Source organism: Leptonychotes weddellii, chromosome 1, assembly GCF_054177405.1.
Source record: "Leptonychotes weddellii isolate Sample4059 chromosome 1, ASM5417740v2, whole genome shotgun sequence".
NCBI classification, from domain to species: domain Eukaryota; kingdom Metazoa; phylum Chordata; class Mammalia; order Carnivora; family Phocidae; genus Leptonychotes; species Leptonychotes weddellii.
Genome location: NC_138369.1, coordinates 53695470 through 53716308, shown reverse-complemented (window position 1 = coordinate 53716308; position 20839 = coordinate 53695470). Strand labels below are relative to the sequence as shown.

The 20839-nt window shown below is 40.4% G+C and overlaps 1 protein-coding gene across 1 annotated transcript in view; it reads left to right on the top strand.

Moving 5' to 3' along the window:
• The window catches only part of CNOT10 (CCR4-NOT transcription complex subunit 10), a 58710-nt gene that overhangs the window by 3095 nt on the left and 34776 nt on the right, over positions 1-20839 (top strand). The window contains exons 2-7 of the mRNA XM_081816532.1: positions 1604-1765; positions 6877-7027; positions 11777-11919; positions 16723-16809; positions 17473-17556; positions 19294-19411. Of these exons, the coding sequence (XP_081672658.1) occupies positions 1604-1765; positions 6877-7027; positions 11777-11919; positions 16723-16809; positions 17473-17556; positions 19294-19411 (745 nt within the window). The remainder of the gene's footprint in view (positions 1-1603; positions 1766-6876; positions 7028-11776; positions 11920-16722; positions 16810-17472; positions 17557-19293; positions 19412-20839) is intronic.

Here is a 20839-nt window from a genome sequence, read left to right as displayed (position 1 = left end):
AAAACTTGGGAACCAAAAAAAAAAAAAAAAAAAAATATTTAAAAAATTAGAGTTTAAATATGGTAAAAGGAATGGGAGTAGTTTGAGCCATTACCAAGTTTTTGTGTTTTCATAAACACGTTTTAACTCTTACAGTGTTGTTTTTAAGTCTTTAAAACTTAGGGTCGCCTGGGTGGCTCAGTCGTTAAGCATCTGCCTTCGGCTCAGGTCATGATCCCAGGGTCCTGGGATCAAGCCCCACATCGGGCTCCCTGCTCGGTGGGAAGTCTGCTTCTCCCTCTCCCACTCCCCCTGCTTGTGTTCCTCTCTCGCTGTCACTCTCTGTCAAATAAATAAATAAAATCTTAAAAAAAAAAGTCTTTAAAACTTAGATTTGTAAATATGTGGGTCACTCTTTTCAATTCACTGCTTTATTCAGTTCTTTTTCTTGAATATGCTTTAAAATGGAACTCCAGGGGCGCCTGGGTGGCTCAGTTGGTTAAGCGACTGCCTTTGGCTCGGGTCGTGATCCTGGAGTCCCGGGATCGAGTCCCGCATCGGGCTCCCTGCTCGGCAGGGAGTCTGCTTCTCCCTCTCACCCTCCTCCCTCTCCTGCTCTCTCTCTCAAATAAATAAATAAAATCTTTAAAAAAAAAAAAAAATGGAACTCCAAAGGTTTCTTGTCAAAACTTTAACTTCTTTGACATTAAACAATATGAAAAAAAACCTTATTTGATTATCAAGTTACATGTATGCAGAAGAATTTGATACTGGGCGCCTGGGTGGCTCTTTCATTAAGCATCTGCCTTCGGCTCGGGTCATGATCCCAGGGTCCTGGGATCGAGCCCCACGTCGGGCTCCCTAATCAGCTGGAAGCCTGCTTCTCCCTCTCCCGCTCCCCCTGCTTATGTTCCTGCTCTCACTGTGTCTCTGTCAAATAAATAAATCTTAAAAAAAAAGAATTTGATACTTGGGTATTCCAGGTGTATTTACTGGAAATTAAAAATTAGAATAATTAATCATATTACCTTTCTTGGCCAGTGTCAGCTACTATGTCCTACTAGCAATATACAACTATATACATATATATTTGTGTGTATATAGCATGTTGTTTTATACATATATAGAGATATATGGTATACCTGTGTGTCTATGTATGTGTCTTATACAAGTATTGGTGTTAGAGTTTGAGTCTTAGGAAATATCTACAATTTTTTTTCCAGCTTTATTGAGATATAATTGACATATCCCAGTTTCTTAATTGATATGAATATTGCTTCATCTAGTCACTTTAATTAGTAGGGGATTTGTAGGTCCTTTTATTTTTCTTTCCTTTTTTTTTGTTGTTGCAGGTCTTTTTAAAGAGTTTTTTTTTTTTAAGTCTTTATTTGTCAGAGAGAGCACAAGCAGGGGGAGTGGCAGGCAGAGGGAGAAGCAGGGGAGCCTGATGTGGAGCTCGATCCTAGCACCCTGGGATCATGACCTGAGCTGAAAGCAGACACTTAACTGACTGAGCCACCCAGGCACCCCTTTAAAGAGTTTTTCAATGAAGAGTGAAATATATTTGGAAATGAATGTATAGTTTTAAAGCTGATAAATAATTTTGTCTGTTTTTTTGTCTTAGGCTGGAAATTATGATGCCTGTCTGCAACACCTTGCTTGCCTACAAGAAGTAAACAAAGATGATTATAAAATAATTTTGAATACAGCAGTGGCTGAGTTTTTTAAAAATAACCAAATGACAACAGATAGTTTGAGACAGACACTTAACCAGCTGAAGAATCAGGTGATATGCAAATGAATTTAGCTGTAAAAATACTGTGGTATTCTCTCAATTGTGGAATAGAAATACTTAAGGAAAATTAATAGGATATGTCTGATATTGATAGCACAATTTCTAGTGTATCTAAAACACTTGCATTAATTTTATAAAATTATTATTCCAGGAAATGGAAGGTATGTTGTATAATTTTATTTTCTATTGTATTTTTAAATTGAAAAGAATAGATTAATATACCAAATTTGAATGAGCTTTGGAGTGTTGAGAAAAAATTAAAGTGGAAATATATGAAAAAGCTTAACCGCTGAGATTATCCTTTTTTTATAACTGCAAAGATCTGATTATTTATAATGTCAAATTGTTTTAGCACTTTGGATCAGGACATGATTAATTGATTAAATAGAAGATATTCTGATTCATATATGGTTTGGGGCTTGTCTTGGTACATTGGTCATAACAGCAACATTTCTCACATCACAGAGTTAGAGCTTTGATAGTCAAAAGGGCTGATGATGAGGATGATAATAGTATCAGATAGCAGACATTTATTGCTTATTATGGAACAAGGCCCTGCTAAGAACTTTGTATGCAGCATGTCACTTATTCTTCCCAGTAGTCCTATGAAACAGCTACTATAATTTTTCTCATTTTACAGATGGGAAAGCTGAGGTACAGATAGCTTGTATAAATTGTCCAAAGACACAAAGCTCTTAAATGAAAAGAGCTCCATCAACCCAGTCCTGTTTGACTCTAGGGTCTGTGCTTCTGATTACTGCTTCATACTGTAGAAGGTCTTAAGACCTTTTTGAGCGCCTGTCCTTGTTCGTGAATACCGCTATATAGTAGAGTATCACCCTAATATGTGATACAGTTAGAAATAAGTGACCCCTTCAGGGTCTTCATAATTTTTTATAGGAGTAAAGCTACTTTACAGTATCACCCTAAACGTGGTATTGTTAGAAATAAGTAACCTGTTCACGCTCTTCCTAATTCTTTACAGGAGTGATTTTTCAACCCTATTATAGTTCCTCAATGAAAATGAGAATAGGGGCGCCTGGGTGGCTCAGTCGTTAAGCGTCTGCCTTCAGCTCAGGTCATGATCCCAGGGTCCTGGGATCGAGCCCCGCATCGGGCTCCCTGCTCAGCAGGAGGCCTGTTTCTCCCTCTCCCACTCCCCTTGCTTGTGTTCCTGCTCTCGCTATCTCTCTCTGTCAAATAAATAAATAAAATCTTTAAAAAAAAAAAAAAGAAAAGAAAAGAAAATGAGAATAAGGGTGCCTGCCTGGCTCAGTTGGTAGAGCATGCAATTTTTTTTTATTATTAACATATAATGTATTTGTTTCAGGGGTACAGGTGTGTGATTCATCAGTCTTACATAATACACAGTGCTCACCATAGCACGTACCCTCCCCAATGTCCATTACCCAGCCCCCCCATCCCCCCACCCCCCTCCACTCCAGCAACCCTCAGTTTGTTTCCTGAGATTAAGAGTCTCTTATGGTTTGTGTCTCTCTCTGGTTTCATCTTGTTTCATTTTTTCCTGTCTTCCCCTATGATCCTCTGCCTTGTTTCTGAAATTCCACATGTCAGTGAGATCATATGATAATTGTCATTCTGTGATTGACTTATTTCACTTAGCATAATACCCTCTAGTTCCATCCGTAGAGCATGCAGTTCTTGATCTCGGGGTCATGAGTTCAAGCCCCACCTTGGGTGTAGAGATTACTTTAAAAAAAAAAATAAAGAAAAGAAAATGAGAATAATAGCCAACGTTTATTAAACACTTATGTGATTCCAAATTCCATATTAAATGCTTTTTATGTTTTGTCTCGTATAATCCTCACATTCAACCCTTAAGATAGGTACTTGTTACCTCAGTTATAAAACTGGGATTTAGGGAGCGTAATAATTTTAATTTACATAGCCAGGAAGGGGAGGAGCAAGATTTGAACCAGACTGTCTGAGTTTTTTTTTGTTTTTTTAAAGTAAACTCTGCATGTGCAGTTTGAACTCACGACCCCAAGATCAAGAGTTACATGCTCTACAGACTGAGCCTTCCAGGCACCCCCAGACCATCTGACTTTTGAGCCTGTTTTCATAGCTACCCCAGTCTTCATAAATTTATATATCACATTTCTTTATTTCTCTAGTCTTAGTAACTGTGACTTTATCTGGAGCTCCAGAATCAAAGGAAAGATGATGTTTGTGGATATCTAGTACACATGTCCTATGACCCCATAGCCTGTTTCTTCCAGGGAACATTTATTTGGTCTTTGAGCACAAGTTCATCCTTAAAACCCTATTTTATTTTTTTTATTTTTTAATTTTTTTTTTTTAAAGATTTTATTTATTTATTTGAGAGAGAGAGAGAAACAGCATGAGAGGGGAGAGGGTCAGAGGGAGAAGCAGGCTCCCCGCTGAGCCGGGAGCCTGATGTGGGACTCGATCCCAGGACTCTGGGATCATGACCTGAGCTGAAGGCAGTCGCTTAACCAACTGAGCCACCCAGGCGCCCAAAACCCTATTTTAGAGTAAGAGACTCCTGCAAACTTCCTATTAAGCCAAGAAAACTGCTTTTTGAAATCCTTTCACCAGTCCTAATTCTTTTTTTTTTTTTTTTTGCTTTTATTCTTGATAAGGCTGATTCAATAATCCCCCTCACGCCATCCAACTCTCTTGCGTTTCCTAGAAGTGTTTGTACCTGTGTCTCCTAGCTTTATCTAAATCACACTTCCATTCAGAGTCTTCTGTCCTTGGCATAGTTACATACCTTTACAACCTATTCCATCTTTATTAATATTTTATCTCATTTAATGAGTAGTTTTTGTTCTGGCTGGGGCAAATACTAGATGTTTTTGGTAAGTCCTAGAAGATGTTGCTGTTATTTATGTCATATGTTCAACCATTTTTGCTTTGTTTTGGTTTTGTTTTTTAAGAAGAAAGAATTTATTTATTTATATTCTTCATTTGCTAGAGAGAGAGCAAGAGAGCACTCACACGTGCACACACAAGCAGGGGGAATGGCAGGCAGAGGAAGAAGCAGGCTCCCTGCTGAGCAAGGAGCCCGATGTGGGACTCAATTCCAGGACCTTGGGATCACGACCCGAGCTGAAGGCAGATGCCTAACCGACTGAGTCGCCCAGGTGTCCCTACTTAAATAAAATCTTTAAAAAAAAAACCAAGTCTTAAAAACAGACTCATAGCAGTCCCTGCCATTTGACAGCAAACTCCCAGCGCCCAGCAACTAGTAATCTGCTTTGTCTATGTATTTGCCTACTTTGGCTATTTTGTATAGGTGAATGTTCAACCATTTTTGAATCCAAAATTCCTTAATTTGTCCCAAACCCCCTTTTCTGGCTAAGAATTAACCCTTTCTTAGCTCATTCTCTCTCCATTATATTACTACCAAGAAGTACTATTTTTCTTAGTCACTTGAAGACTATGACTTGGTAAGTGAAGATTATACAGAACCTGCAAACTCAACAGAGATGCAAGTGCTTGTGGTCAGAGAGGACCAGTTGTTAACATTTGAACCGCCCTGTCAAGCTCACCATGTGGATGACGGAAGTCTCAGGTGTCTGATTACAAATTACTCTGTCATGAACCTTCTGCTTCCTTGCCATCAGCCAAACCAAGGTTAAGTTCATCATGTATATCAAAGTCCCACTGCTTAATATAGGGAAGTGTCAGTCTTAGAGTTAATTATTTAACATTGCTTAATAATTTGTTCCAATCTTAAGGGGCACCTGCGTGCCAAAGTTGGTTGGGAGTCCGACTTTTGGTTTTGGCTCAGGTTGTGGTTTCAGGGTCATGAGATTGAGCCCCATGTAGGGCTCCAAGCTCAGTGCAGTGTCTTCTTAGAACTCTCTCCCTCTCCCTCTCCCTCTCTCCCTCTCTCCCTCCTCCCCATGCACTCTCTCTCTCTCAAATAAGTAAATCCTTAAAAAAATAATTTATTCCAATCTTAATAGTGGCAAAAAAAAATTAGTTTTAATACAGATAGATTTCCAGTTTTGTGTGTTAAATGAAATTACAGAATGTTTGCAAAACCTGATTAAAATTTGCAAGCCTGGGGCGCCTGGGTGGCTCAGTCGTTAAGCGTCTGCCTTCGGCTCAGGTCATGATCCCAGGGTCCTGGGATCGAACCCCCATCGGGCTCCTTGCTTGACGGGAGGTCTGCTTCTCCTTCTCCCACTCCCCCTGCTTGTGTTCCCTCTCTCGCTGTGTCTCTCTCTGTCAAATAAAAAAAAAAAAAATTTGCAAGCCTATTCCTACAGCTTAGGGAGGGGATATGCAGGTAGTCATTAGCTTTAAAATGCAAAGTGTTGTGATTTTTTTATCTGGTATCAGATGTGAATGTTAGTGTTTTAACAAAGCCATTAAAAGCCTATTTTTGTTGTTTATTACTTTAAATATTTTTTTTTTAGTTATATGAACAAAACCTGAAAATAAGAGGAATATCAGAAAATATACTCCCTAGCTATAAAGCCTTGGGCAAGATAATTAAGTTTTTTGTGCTGGTCTCCTTATTTATAAAATGGAAATGATAATATCTGTGTCCTCAAGGTATCTTGAGGATTAAATGAGGTAGTCTCTATAAAAGGTTTAACATAGTGGGCCTGGCACATAATTAAGTAGTTAGCTATTGTTTATTAATGTTTAAATTTTACTTCAGTTTTTACAAAATGAAATCAAGGTTATTTATACATATGTTGTGTGTGTGTGTGTGTGTATGTGTATGTATAAAACATAGTGCATACAGGAAAGGTCTTTTGAGTTTTGCCTACTGCCAGGGAGGCTAGAAAGTAGGGGACCGTCTCGGAAGCCATATTGGCAGTTAAAACATTGACGGTATCTTCACAGTGGCAAGGAAGAGACTTGCCTTGCTTTGTGCTAGGTACTACATAAAGTCCATGAAAATGTTTTACTTAATGGAATTTTATTATGAATAAAATAATTTTGAATATATGAGAATTAAAATCTAGAGGTCTTGTAAATGGAAAAATTCAGAGTAAGAAATGTTGGCCTGTGTTTCTGTTTATTCATATAGATTCTTTCACTTTTGCTCTTTATTTTCTTAGTGAGAACAACAACGATCTTTGTTGATTGTTTCATAGGTCCACTCGGCTGTTGAAGAAATGGATGGATTAGATGATGTTGAGAACAGCATGTTGTATTACAATCAGGCAGTCATTCTTTATCATCTGCGGCAGTACACAGAAGCGATAGCAGTTGGTGAAAAACTTTACCAGTTCATAGAACCTTTTGGTATGTTCTGTAAAAAATTTCCCTATCATCCGGGGACTTGGGTGGCTAAGTCAATTAAGTGTCTGACCCTTGATCTCAGGGTTGGGAGATCAAGCCCCCTGTTGGGCTATGCACTGGGCACAGAGCCTGTTTGGGATTCTCTCTGTCCCTCTCCTTCTGCCTCTCCCCACTCTAAAAAAAAAAAAAAAATTCTCATATTTGCAGTGGCCTCTGGTACTTTTACGTAGTTAACCTAAATCAGGGAGTTGTCTGTTAGTATTTAAAGAAAGAAAAAAAGCTGTGTAGGTTTTCTTAATAGCTAGAAAAGATAAAAATGACATTTTTAGATGAACCCAGGTTTTCTTTTAGCGTTTCTTCCACTCCTCAATTTTTTTTTTTTAAACATCTCATCTACTCATTTGAGAGAGAGAATGAGCAAGAGAGAGAACATCAGCAGGCGGAGCAGCAGAGGCAGAGGGAGCAGTCGGCTTTCCACTGAGCAGGGAGCCCGTTGTGGGGCTCGATCCCAGGACCCCCGGGATCATGACCTGAGCTGAAGGCAAACACTTAACTGACTGAGCCACCCAGGCACCCTGCCCACCCCTCAGTTTTTAAAAATGACTGTTAGAAATGATGTTTCTGATTGGAAAGACTTAGTGATTTTTGTTTTTCTCTGCTCTTTGAATACCACCTAGTGTACCCAATCCATTCTTACTTGAGCAGTGTATTAAGGAGTGTTTGGGGATGTTAAGGGACAGTGAAATATTTTGTCTATTGCCTCACTGACGTTTTTGTGGGTAATCAAAGAATAGATAGTACAGACTATGCTAGCTTTTTTGGTATCTTAAGTTACTTATCTTACAGTTACTAGCCTTGAATAAGTATAGTAAGAAAGGTGAAGGCAAAGGAGCAAAGAGGGAGCAAATAAAGCAGCAAAGGCAGACTCAGGAAATGGTTGTTAGAGAGGGCTGTTTGTTTCCAGCCCACAAGCAGTCAGATTTCAGTTGTGATTCACATTTTTGTCTTTTTCTCTATTACTTTCCTTTAAATTCAAAACACTAATGCCAATTCCTGATTTATAAACGCCTGATTGCTGATGTGGTCCCCACAGGACAAGAGGTGGAGTGTGATGGCTCCTCTGTGGGGCTTTGGGAAGAGTTACAGGGTCCCCTTTTGCTGCCAACTGTTGAACAGCTGCTTGCTGTGGATCCAGGGGGTGCATTTTCAAGGTGCTCCTCTTCTGTGTTGAGGACATGGTGGCTGGACAGATTGGGCAGGAGAAACACCAGTGGTGAAGATGGGGTAAATTGTGACCTTTCCTTTTTATAAAGCTGGAAATCAGAATTATACTTCTAGGATGACACAGATGTGTTTTTCTGTGAAGCAGGGGGGTGGGCGGGAGGGTTGTTTGTTTTTTGTTTTTTGTTTTTTTTTTTTTAAAGATTTTATTTATTTATTTGAGAGAGAGAATGAGAGACAGAGAGCATGAGAGGGAGGAGGGTCAGAGGAAGAAGCAGACTCCCTGCCGAGCAGGGAGCCCGATGTGGGACTCGATCCAGGGACTCCAGGATCATGACCTGAGCCGAAGGCAGTCGCTTAAGCAACTGAGCCACCCAGGCGCCCCTGTTTTTTGTTAAGTAATCTCTACACCTAAGTGGAGCTTGATGACCCTGAGATCAAAAGTCACACACTCTACCAACTGAGCCAGCCAGGTGCCCCTGTAAAGCTGGTTTTTAGAATTTCTGAAACAGTTCATGAAATCCTGTTAATCTATACTGTGGCTGAGTGTGGAATATAACAACCAACTAGGTAGAATTCAAATTTTTTTTTCTTCTTTGGAAATTATTATTGCTCTTTTATTTTTTTTTATTTTTTATTTTTTTTAAAGATTTTATTTATTTATTTGACAGAGAGAGGGAACACAAGCAGGGGGAGTGGGAGAGGGAGGAGCAGGCTTCCCGTGGAGCGGGGAGCCCGATGCGGGGCTCCATCCCAGGACCCTGGGATCATGACCTGAGCCGAAGGCAGACGCTTAACCAACTGAGCCACCCAGACGCCCCTATTGCTCTTTTAATTTATAAGTAATCTCTACACCCAACATGGGGTTCAAACTTAGAACCCCAAGATCAGGAGTCACGTGCTCTTCCAACTGAGCCAGCCAGGCACCTCCATTATTGTTATTTTTAAAAACGTTACTATTTGAGGGATGCCTGGGTAGCTCAATTGACTGAGTGTCCAACTCTTGGTTTCAGCTCAGGTCATGATCTCAGTGTCCTGAGATTTAGCCCCACGTCAGACTCCATGCTCATTGGGGAGTCTGCTTGTGGATTCTCTCTCTTCCTCTCCCTCTGCCCCGTCCCAGCTTGTGCACACTTGCACTCACTCTGACTCTCTAAAATAAATAAATCTTTAAAAAAAATAAAAATAAAAATATTACTACTAGGTTCTTCTACAACATGTATTTATTGAGCATATACTGTGGACCAAAACTGTCCTGGGAAAGGGCGCCTGGATGGCTCAGTCGTTAAGCGTCTGCCTTCGGCTCAGGTCATGGTCCCTGGGTCCTGGAATCGAGCCCCGCATCAGGCTCCCTGCTCGGCGGGAAGCCTGCTTCTCCTCTCACTCCTGCTTGTGTTCCTGCTCTTGCTCTCTCTCTCTGTCAAATAAATAAATCTTTAAAAAAAAAATGTTCTGGGATGTGAAGATAATGCAGTGAATGAAATAAAGAAAGTCTTTACCCTCATTATGCTTATATTCTAATGGGAGAGAGAACAACACAATATATATATATATTCTGAGGTAGCTGAATGCCATGAAGAAAAGCTAAAATTGGGTAAGAGGATAGAGATGGATTGGGAACCTTATTTTTATTTATTTATTTATTTATTTTTTTTTAAGATTTTATTTATTTTTTTGACAGAGAGAGACATAGCGAGAGCAGGAACACAAGCAGGGGGAGTGGGAGAGGGAGAAGCAGGCTTCCCGCAGAGCAGGGAGCCCGATGTGGGACTTGATCCCAGGACCCTGGGATCATGACCTGAGCCGAAGGCAGACGCTTAACGACTGAGCCACCCAGGCACCCATGGAACCTTATTTTTATTTTTATTTTTTATTTTTATTTTTTTTTTTAAGATTTTATTTGAGAGCGAGAGAGAGAGACAGCGAGAGAGGGAACACAAGCAGGGGGAGAGGGAGAAGCAGGCTTCCCGCGGAGCAGGGAGCCCGATGCGGGGCTCGATCCCAGGACCCTGAGATCATGACCTGAGCCGAAGGCAGACGCTTAATGACTGAGCCACCCAGGCGCCCGGGAACCTTATTTTTAGATAAGGCAATCAAGGAAGGCCTGGGATAAGACAGTATTTGAAGAGACCTGAGTGAAAGTAAGAGGTGAGCCACATGGCTCTTGAGGAGGAAAGCATTCCAGCCAGAGGTGATAGTATATGCAGAGAACCTGCAACGAGCTTGAGTTTAGTGAGAGGAGCAGCAGAAGTCCGTTGGGACTGGAACTAGGTAGGGAAAACAGAAGCAAACGAAGTCGAAAGCAGTGAGGGGCAGAATAGGTAAAGTCCCGGGGCGCCTGGGTGGCTCAGTTGGTTAAGCGACTGCCTTCGGCTCAGGTCATGATCCTGGAGTCCCTGGATCAAGTCCCGCATCGGGCTCCCTGCTCGGCAGGGAGCCTGCTTCTCCCTCTGACCCTCCCCACTCTCATGTGCTCTCTCTCTCATTCTCTCTCTGTCAAATAAATAAATAAAATCTTAAAAAAACAACAACAACAAAAAAAAAACATTTAAAAAAAAAAAAGAATAGGTAAAGTCCTGTGGCCTAGGTGAGGACTTAACTGTTTTAAGAGTGGTGGGTGACCTTTGCGCATCAACCACCTTGATTTTAGTTTTAAATGGAATCCACTCTGGCTGCTGTGTAAAAGCAAGAATGGAATCAGGAAGACTTGTTAGGAGGCTCTCTTAAGGGCTTTTGAAATTTCTGTTCTTGGGGCGCCTGGGTGGCTCAGTTGTTAAGCGGCTGCCTTCGGCTCAGGTCATGATCCCAGAGTCCTGGGATCGAGTCCCACATCAGGCTCCCTGCTCAGCGGGAAGCCTGCTTCTCCCTCTCCCACTCCCCCTGCTTGTGTTCCTGTTCTCACTGTCTCTGTCAAATAAATAAATAAAATCTTTAAAAAAAAAAAAATTTCTGTTCTTGATTTTAGCATTTTTTAGACCTTATTTTTCCTTTTTTCTTCTGAAAGGAAAAGAAAATAGTGTTGTGATATACCAGGTTACCCTTCCTTTCATTTTGGGCTCTTCTTCCTTTGAAGTCCTTCTTAGAGTTGGAAGGAACCTCAAAAGATCACCTGGCTCACCCCCCTGCCTTTAGGCAGGTGAAGTATTCTCCCCATTTTATAGGTCGGCCAGCTGAGGTCTAAAAATTAGCTCAGTGATGTGTAGAGGCCACATATCTAGTAAGTAGCCAAGCGAATACTGGAATTGAGGTTTCCTTCTTCCTCAAGTAATATTCCTCATTTCATGTGTTGGTGTTTGGTAGATATTTTGTCAAAGGAGGATCTGTCACTAGGAACCCTACAATGAGAGGCGTTGAGATGCAGAATAGAATAGCATTGGTGGTATTGCAAGTTTTCCATTTGTGGCTCTAGGTGATGAACAGTCATTTAAATAAAGACTTAGTCTTTGCTCTTAACTTTTTGGGGAGGAGTGGTCTGAAATGTTCGTTTCACTTTGGATTATAACTTTTCTTTTCCTGTTTTTTTTTTCCCAGAAGAAAAATTTGCCCAAGCAGTGTGTTTTTTGCTTGTAGACCTATATATATTAACCTATCAAGCTGAGAAAGCTTTGCATCTTCTTGCTGTCCTAGAAAAAATGATTTCACAAGGCAACAATAACAAAAATGGGAAGAATGAGGTAAGTGTTCTGAGGTGATCAGATTAAAATTTGTGGTTAATATTTGGAGTTATTAAATATTTTAACAGCTTTATTGAAATATAATTCACTGTACAGAATGGTTGCTATTGTTAATCATACCGTAGTATTACATACTCGAAAATGGCTAAGAGAGGGCGCCTGGGTGGTTCAGACGGTTAAGCATCTGCCTTCGGCTCAGGTCATGATCCCAGGGTCCTGGGATCAAGTTCCGCATCGGGCTCCCTGCTAGGCGGGGAGCCTGCTTCTCCCTCTGCCTCTCTGACTCTCATGAATAAATAAATAAAACATTAAAAAAAAAAAAAAGAAAAAATGGCTAAGAGAGTAGATCTTTAAAGTCCTCAGCACAAGAATAAAAACCTTTTGTAACGGTGTATAGTATAGTGATAGATGTTTTAACTAGACTTATTTCATAGTATTTACAAATATTATTATGTTGTATACCTAATAGTATTTATGTCAGTTATACCTCAATTTAAGAATTCTTATAATAAAAATCAGAAGAATTATGCCTACCCTCAGGTGGCCCACAGTCTAGGAAGGGAGAGACAGATGAGTTAAAATTTTGATTAATGGGGCAACTGACTGTTGCTCTACCAACTCGGTAGAGCATGTGACTCTTGATGTCAGGGTCGTGAGTTCGAGCCCCACGTTGGGCATGGAGCCTACTTATTTAAAAAACTAATTTGATCAGTGACCTAAAAAAGCAAATATAATTCACATCTACAAAATTTAACATTTTAAGGTGTACAATTCAGTGGCTTTTAGTATACTCACTGAGTTGTAGAACTGTCATCACTAAATTCCAGAACGTTTCATCACCCCAAAAAGAAACCTGTAGCTGTTAGCACTTTTTCCCCTTCCCTCAACCCCTGGTAACCACTAATCTACTTTCTATCTTTATGAATTTGACTATGCTGGACATTTCATATAAATGGAATCATACAATATGTGGCCTTTTGTGATTGGTTTCACTTGGCATAATACCTTCAAAGTTTATCAAGTTGTAACATATACTTCATTCCCTTTTCATGTACTTCATTCCTTTTTATGGCCATATAATCCTCCACTATGTGCTTTTGCCACATTTTTTTTAATCCATCAGTTGATGGTCATTTGGGTTGTTGTCCACATTGACTTATAAATGATGCTGCTATAAACATTTGTGTACATATTTTTGTGGTGGCATATATGTTTTCATTTTTCTTAGGTATATGTTTAAGAGTGGAATTGCTGGATCATACGGCAGTTCTATGTTTAATCTTAGGAGGAACTACCAGCCTGTTTTCCAGAGTAGCTACACCATTTTACATTCCTACCAGCCTTTCATGAAGGTCCCAGGTTCTCCACATTCTTGCCAACCTTGTTATCTTTTCTTTTTTTTTAAGATTTTATTTATTTATTTGACAGAGAGACAGCGAGAGAGGGAACACAAGCAGGGGGAGAGGGAGAGGGAGAAGCAGGCCTCCCGCCGAGCAGGGAGCCCAATGCGGGGCTCGGTCCCAGGACCCTGGGACCATGACCCAAGCCGAAGGCAGACGCCCAATGACTGAGCCACCCAGGCGCCCCCTTTTTTTTTTTTTTTACACTGTAACCATCCTAATGGATGTAAAGTGATATCTCACAGTGGTCTTAATTTCTGTGCTTACTAAGGGTGTGTGTTTGCATCTTTTCATGTGTGAAATATTAGTTTTATAGAATGTAAAGATTAGAATTAAGACAATAGAAATCCATAATCTGGATAAACAGGGCAGGTTTTTTTTTTTTTAAGATTTTATTTTTTTTATTTATTTGACAGAGAGGGACAGCAAGAGAGGGAACACAAGCAGCGGGAGTGGGAGAGGGAGAAGCAGGCTTCCCACTGAGCAGGGAGTCTGATGCAGGGCTTGATCCCAGGACCCCCCGGGATCATGACCTGAGCCGAAGGCAGACGCTTAACGACTGAGCCACCCAGGCACCCAGGGCAGCTTTCACTAGAGAAAATTTCATCATTTAAGTTTTTCAGAAAGAGTGCATGTTTATGACATATTCTGGGATAAGAGACTTGGTGTACATTAAGAATACTTTTTAGATCTCATGGGTTGTTTTTTTTTTTTTTAAAGACTTTATTTATTTATTTGAGAGAGAGAAACAGCATGAGAGGGGAGAGGGTCAGAGGGAGAAGCAGGCTCCCCACTGAGCCGGGAGCCCAATGCGGGACTCAATCCCAGGACTCCGGGATCATGACCTAAGCCGAAGGCAGTCGCCCAACCAACTGAGCCACTGAGGCGTCCTCGTGGGTTTTGTATTTTTAAGATTTTATTTGTATTTTTAGTTATTTATATTTTTGAAGATTTTATTTGAAAGAGAGCGTGCACACATGCGTGAGTCGCGGGGTGGGGCAGAGGGAGAGGGAGAAGCAGGTTTCCTGCCCAGCAGGGAGCCCAATGTGGGGTTTGGTCCCAGGACCCCAAGATCATGACATGAGCCGAAGGCAGACGCTTAACTGACTGAGCCACCCAGATGCCCCAAGATTTTATTTTTAAGTAATTTCTACACCCAACGTGGGACTCAAACCCACAACCCCGAATTCAAGAGTCACAAGCTCAGCTGACTGAGCCAGTGGAGGTGGCCACCATGAGGTGCCCCTCTTGTTTGTTTTGCTTGTTCTCTAGTTGTCAAGGGATGGTCCTCTCTTCCTGTCCCTGTCCTTTTGTTAAAAAAGGAGTTATTTGTAGAAAACAGATTGTTAATACCTTTCTTTCTACCTGTGTAAGTTCTCGAGGTTTAAAAGTAAGTATCTAGGGAGCCTCGGTGGCTCAGTCATTAATTAAGCGTCTGCCTTCTGCTGGGGTCATGATCCCAGGGTCCTGGGATCGAACTCAGCGTTGGGCTCCCTGCTCAGTGGAGAGTCTGCTTCTCCCTTCCACTCTTTTTGCTTGTGTTCCTTCTCTTACTGTGTCTCTCTCTGTCAAATAAAATCTTTAAAAAAATAAAAATAAAATAAAAGTAAACATCTAGCATTACTTTTTACAATTTAACAGGTGTAGATAGAAAATAATTCAGTTAGGGGCGCCTGGGTGGCTCAGTCATTAAGCGTCTGCCTTTGGCTCAGGTCATGATCCCAGGGTCCTGGGATTGAGCCCCGCATCGGGCTCCCTGCTCGGCGGGAAGCCTGCTTCTCCCTCTCCCACTCCCCCTGCTTATGTTCCCTCTCTCGCTGTGTCTCTCTCTGTCAAATAAATAAATAAAATCTTTAATAAATAAATAAATAGAAAGAAAGAAAATAATTCAGTTAAATCATCTTAGCATTATTCCTAAACACTGTGTGGTAAAATACTTTGTTTTTATATTCAGTATGTAAGAGAGTTGATAAAATAAAATTCCGTTCAAAAGATGCTTCTGTCCTCTGCTAGATACTAAAGTGACAAAAATAAAAACCTTATAGTTCACACTTCGTGAGAGAGGAGAAAGATGGGGCAGCATCTGTCCAGGGACTGGGAGGAAGGCGAGTAGGGACGATTTTGGAGAAGTTTAGGGGCGCCTGGGTGGCTCAGTCGGTTGAGTGTCCGACTCTTGATTTCGGCTCAGGTCGTGATCTCAGGGTCATGAGATCAAGCCCCACGTAGGGCTCTGTGCTCAATGCGGAGTCAGCTTGAGATTCTCACTGCCTCTCCCTCTGCTACCCTCCCCCGAAATAAATACTGATTTTGGAGAAGTTTGGATGTTTGATTTGGGCCTTGAAAGATGTAATATAATTCAACTAGTCAGAAGCAGAAGGGTGGAGCAGAGTAACTGGCATGGCAGAGAAAACACAGAAGGTGTGAGAGTGGTTACATTGGAGGAATTTCTGGTAACCTGAAATGCATAGTACACCTGAAAAATGTAGATATAGGAGATCAGGAGATGAGATTGGCAACTCAAATATTGGTCACATTGTGAAGGATTTTGGATATTACTAGGAATCTAGCATATGATGTTGGCAGTGTTTATACCAGAGTAAGTTTTTAAGAGGGAAATGACATGGGGGCACCTGGGTGGCTCAGTCTGTTAAGTGTCTGCCTTGGGCTCAGGTCATGATCTCGGGGTCCTGGGACTGAGCCTGACGTCAGGCTCCCTGCTCAGTGGAGAGTCTGCTTCTCCCTCTCCCTCTGTCCCATACCTCCCTCTTGTTCTCTCTCTCTCAAATAAATAAAAATCTTTTACAAAAAATGTAGACATCGGGGCGCCTGGGTGGCTCAGTCGTTAAGCGTCTGCCTTCGGCTCAGGTCATGATCCCAGGGTCCTGGGATCGAGCCCCACATCAGGCTCCCTGCTCAGCGGGGAGCCTGCTTCTCCCTCTCCCACTCCCCCTGGTTGTGCTCCCTCTCTCTGTGTGTGTCTCTGTCAAATAAATAAATAAAATATTAAAAAAAAAATGTAGACATCAAAAGTTTAAAAAAGGGACGCCTTGGTGCCTCAGTCAGTTAAGCATCTGCCTTCGGCTCAGGTCATGATCCCAGTGTCCTGGGATCGAGCCCCACATTGGGCTCCTTGCTCAGTGGGGAGTCTGCTTCTCCCTCTCTCACTCCTCTGCTTGTGTTCCCTCTCTCGCTGTGTCTGTCAAATAAATAAAATCTTAAAAAAAAAAAAAAATTCCTATTACCCCCTCCAGACTATTATACCTGAATCTCTGGGAGTGAGACCTGGGATTCTGTAGTTTTAAAATATTCTGTAGGTGATTCAGATAAGCTCACTTGTAAATCACTGATTTAATTATGGTAAAAAATTTTTAATTTTGGTTAACTTTGTTTTACCACCCTACAGACTGGTAATAATACCAACAAAGACGGATCAAATCATAAAGCTGAAAGTGGAGCCCTAATAGAAGCTGCAAAATCAAAGATTCATCAGGTAGCATAAATTCTCAGAGAGGTTATGCATCACGTATATTTACTAATAGTTATGAATGATGAAGAATGTGATAGATCATTGAAAGCAGTAAATAATTTAAGGCATGTATATTTGTTTGGCTTTGAAATATTATAATTTAAAAGCATATTTATCCTTCTAATTGTATTTGCTTAAAATGATAATGCAGTATCTTTTCTTTAATTACTTGATAAAAGATTGAGAGAAATGGCCTGGGAATGTATTGGATGACAAAATCAGTTTGTAGACTACTAAAATTCATTCTTAATTAGCCAGGTGCAGATAAAAATGATAGGAATTAGAGAATTGCTGAATCACTGTATTGTGCCCCGGAAACTAATACTGTACGTTAATTATACTGGAATTAAAATATAAATTAGTTTTTTAAAAAATAAAAGAATTGTTAGGATTTTTGCTTGGAATTTAAGTATAAATTTTATTCTACCATGTTTTTTGTTTTTTAGAATGCATTCTAAGAATACAGTAAAAATAGATTAAGATAATTTAAAACTTAGTTTTGCAAGTAACTGGTATAACTATGTTGTAAACAGATTGGGTTGAAATTTCATTTAACTAGAAAGTAAAACTACTTCAGCATGTGTAAATCCATCATAGTTCTCACATACTAGCATTTTCCTTTGATAGTATAAAGTAAGAGCTTATATCCAAATGAAGTCCCTGAAAGCATGCAAAAGGGAAATCAAGTCAGTTATGAACACAGCTGGAAATGTAAGTTTCTTCTTGATTTTCTTTTCTTTTTTTTTTTTTTCCAGTTTGTAACTTTTATGTCCTAAAACTTTCTTGTTTGGATAGTAGGTATTTGTCAGTCTTAAATAATTTATTTTAGTCTATTATAGTATATATATACTGTTACATATAATCCTTGACATTGAGTTGTAAAGTGATGATCATACTGTGTCTATAATTTAATACTTTTCTCACTTAAAATTATAGCAAGCATTTTCCCTTGGTGTGTAGCCCTCAAAACCACCATTTTAAATAGCTATCTAGTATTCTGGAAATGGTTTATCACAAGTCACGTAAACATTTACTGTTAGACACTTCAGGATTTTATTAGTTTATACTCAAAACATTTATTAAAGATTAACAGTTCAGCTATAGCCCAAACCTACCCTTTCCAAATGATCTTTGACTTGACAGTACCTCAGTTTGACTAATGTTGCTAGAGTATTTGAGATAAAATTACTCCTTCCTTCCACTCCCTCCACTCCACTCCTCCACTGATACATAACGTTTAAGACTGTGGAGGGAAAAGATAGAATTGTGAACGTTCTTGATGCTTTTGGGAAAACTGTTAATTTTAAGTATGAAGTCATAAGGAGAAATAGTTTGGCTTTGAAGTATTGTAGTAGTTTGTACAACAGTTTGTAGTAGGAATGGTTCAGGATAATTGACCCTAGAAATCCTAGGCAGGATCCAGATTAGTCACTGGGTCAGTACTCAAGTGATTTTTGAGGAGAACAAATTGTAGCCAAAGTCTGAGGAGGTAGACTTGAGGCTAAGAGGGAAAAGCCTAACTAGCCAGCTAACCATTATCAAACCTTTTTTGAGATAAAAGACATGATCCCTGCCTTAATGGAAGCTATATTCACAGGGGAGAGAGAAACAGGAAAATAAACAATTGTAATGCAGGGTAGTAGTAATACCTAAATCAGGAGGAAGTATTGCTACCCGGAATAAGCTTTGGAAGCCCTTGTTCCTCAATGACCAGGAGGCAGAGCAAAGCATGAACAAGGACTTAGAAGAAAAGCCTATAGCTAAGCTAAAGTGAATAAATGATGAGACCAGGATTCCTGATGTCCTCTTGGATGGATGTTTAGTCTGCAGATCTATGCATGCTTTTGCACTCTAAATAGGTATGATACAGATGATCCTCCACTAGGAGGATTCTTAGGGGAAGTGAAACATGGTCTGCCATCCGAAATGTGATCTTTGTCACAAGCAAGATTAGCTCTTGAAAATAAGGTATTCTGTTAGGCAATTCTTCCATCCACAGAATGACACTTTTTTTTTCCTATTTGGAAAGGCATTGGATTATTTGTGTCCCTTTGGGTTCTAATGAAGGTGCATCTGTACCCTAAAAAATAAGGGAGACCTCCAATCTCTCTAAATAGTCATTGAACTGAAGGACCTAGTTAAATTGGCTTCCAAGTAGTAGTATAATAAATGAAGACAGTCTGTTGATGATCTGCAGACTGTATTCTTATACATATGTACTGCGTGTATTTTTTTTAGGCAGACCCTTAATTCAGTTGATAAGGTGCTCTCTGATAAGGTTTAATTTTTTTAGATCGTGAAAGCAATGAAAAATTGCTATAGTTTTTTGTGAGCATGATTTAAATGATTCACTTATGCTCTTGAATACATGCCAATACAGCAGTGTGGTTATGATCTCACAATAGACATCTGAAAACAAAATATAAGCAACTTATATTTTCTTTACAGTCTGCACCCTCTCTATTTCTTAAAAGCAATTTTGAGTACTTAAGAGGCAATTATCGAAAAGCTGTGAAGCTATTAAATAGTTCAAACATTGCTGAACATCCAGGATTCATGAAAACAGGTAAAAGAAAATTGTGAAATTCTAGTATTTTTTCTGGCTCTTCTGTCTTTTGTTGTTTATTTCCTATAGTGCTCTTCAGTGTGATTTTTGCTTATTTTTTTATTTTTATTTTTTATGACAGAGAGGGAACACAAGCAGGGGGAGTGGGAGAGGGAGGAGCAGTCTTCCCACAGAGCAGGGAGCCCGATGCAGGGCTTGATCCCAGGACCCTGGGATCATGACCTGAGCTGAAGGCAGATGCTAAATGACTGAGCCACCCAGGAGCCCCGCTAATTTTTTTAAATGAAATGTTTTATTATTTCTGCTGCAGAAAATTCTTAGAATTTATTCTATTATTTGTTTCCATTTTATTTATTTTATAGATTTATTTATTTTAGAGTGGGAGTGAGCATGGGGAGGGGCAAAAGGAGGGGGAGCAGAGAGAGAGAGAAGCAGACTCCCCACTGAGTGCAGAGCCTGAGGCTGGACCGATCCCAGGACCTGTGCCAAAACCAAGAGTTGGATGCTTAACCTACTGAGCCATCCAGGTGCCCCTATTTGTTTCCATTTTAGAAGAAGCTTCGGGGCTCCTGGGTGGCTCAGTCGTTGAGCGTCTGCCTTCTGCTCGGGTCATGATCCCAGGGTCCTGGGATCAAGCTCCACATCGGGCTTCCTGCTCTGCGGGGAGTCTGCTTCTCCCTCTCCCACCCCCCCGCTTGTGTTCCCTCTCTCCCTGTCTCTCTCTCTGTCAGATAAATAAATAAAATCCTTAAAAAAAAAGAAGCTTCACTCCTTTACTTTTATTTCACCTCATGTATGCTTTCTTTCATTTCATTTTTTTTTTTTCAGATTTTATTTATTTGAGAAAGAGAGAGTACAAGCAGGGGGAGCGGCAGAGGGAGAGGGAGAAGCAGGCTTCCTGCTGAGCAGGGAGCCCAATGTGGGGCTCGATCCCAGGACTCCAGGATCATGACCTGACCCGAAGGCAGACGCTTAACCGACTGAACCACCCAGGCGCCCCCATTTCATTTTTTAATACCAGCTTACAAATTATGTCCAGGACGTAAGGTCCTTGGACTTTTACTTTGTGAAATGAGATCTTTTAAGGAAATGAGATGATAATGTTTTTACTTTTCCCTTTTCTCCTGTAAAAGCTGTGACCATATTATGATTTTTTAGATTAACTATATCAAAAATATTTCTATAAAGTTGGGAAGATAATTATCGTTATCTGTTTTCTATTTCGAAAGTTTTTTTTTTTTTTTTAAAGATTTTATTTATTTATTTGAGAGAGAGAGAATGAGAGACAGAGAGCATGAGAGGGAGGAGGGTCAGAGGGAGAAGCAGACTCCCCGCCGAGCAGGGAGCCCGATGCGGGACTCGATCCCGGGACTCCAGGATCATGACCTGAGCCGAAGGCAGTCGCTTAACCAACTGAGCCACCCAGGC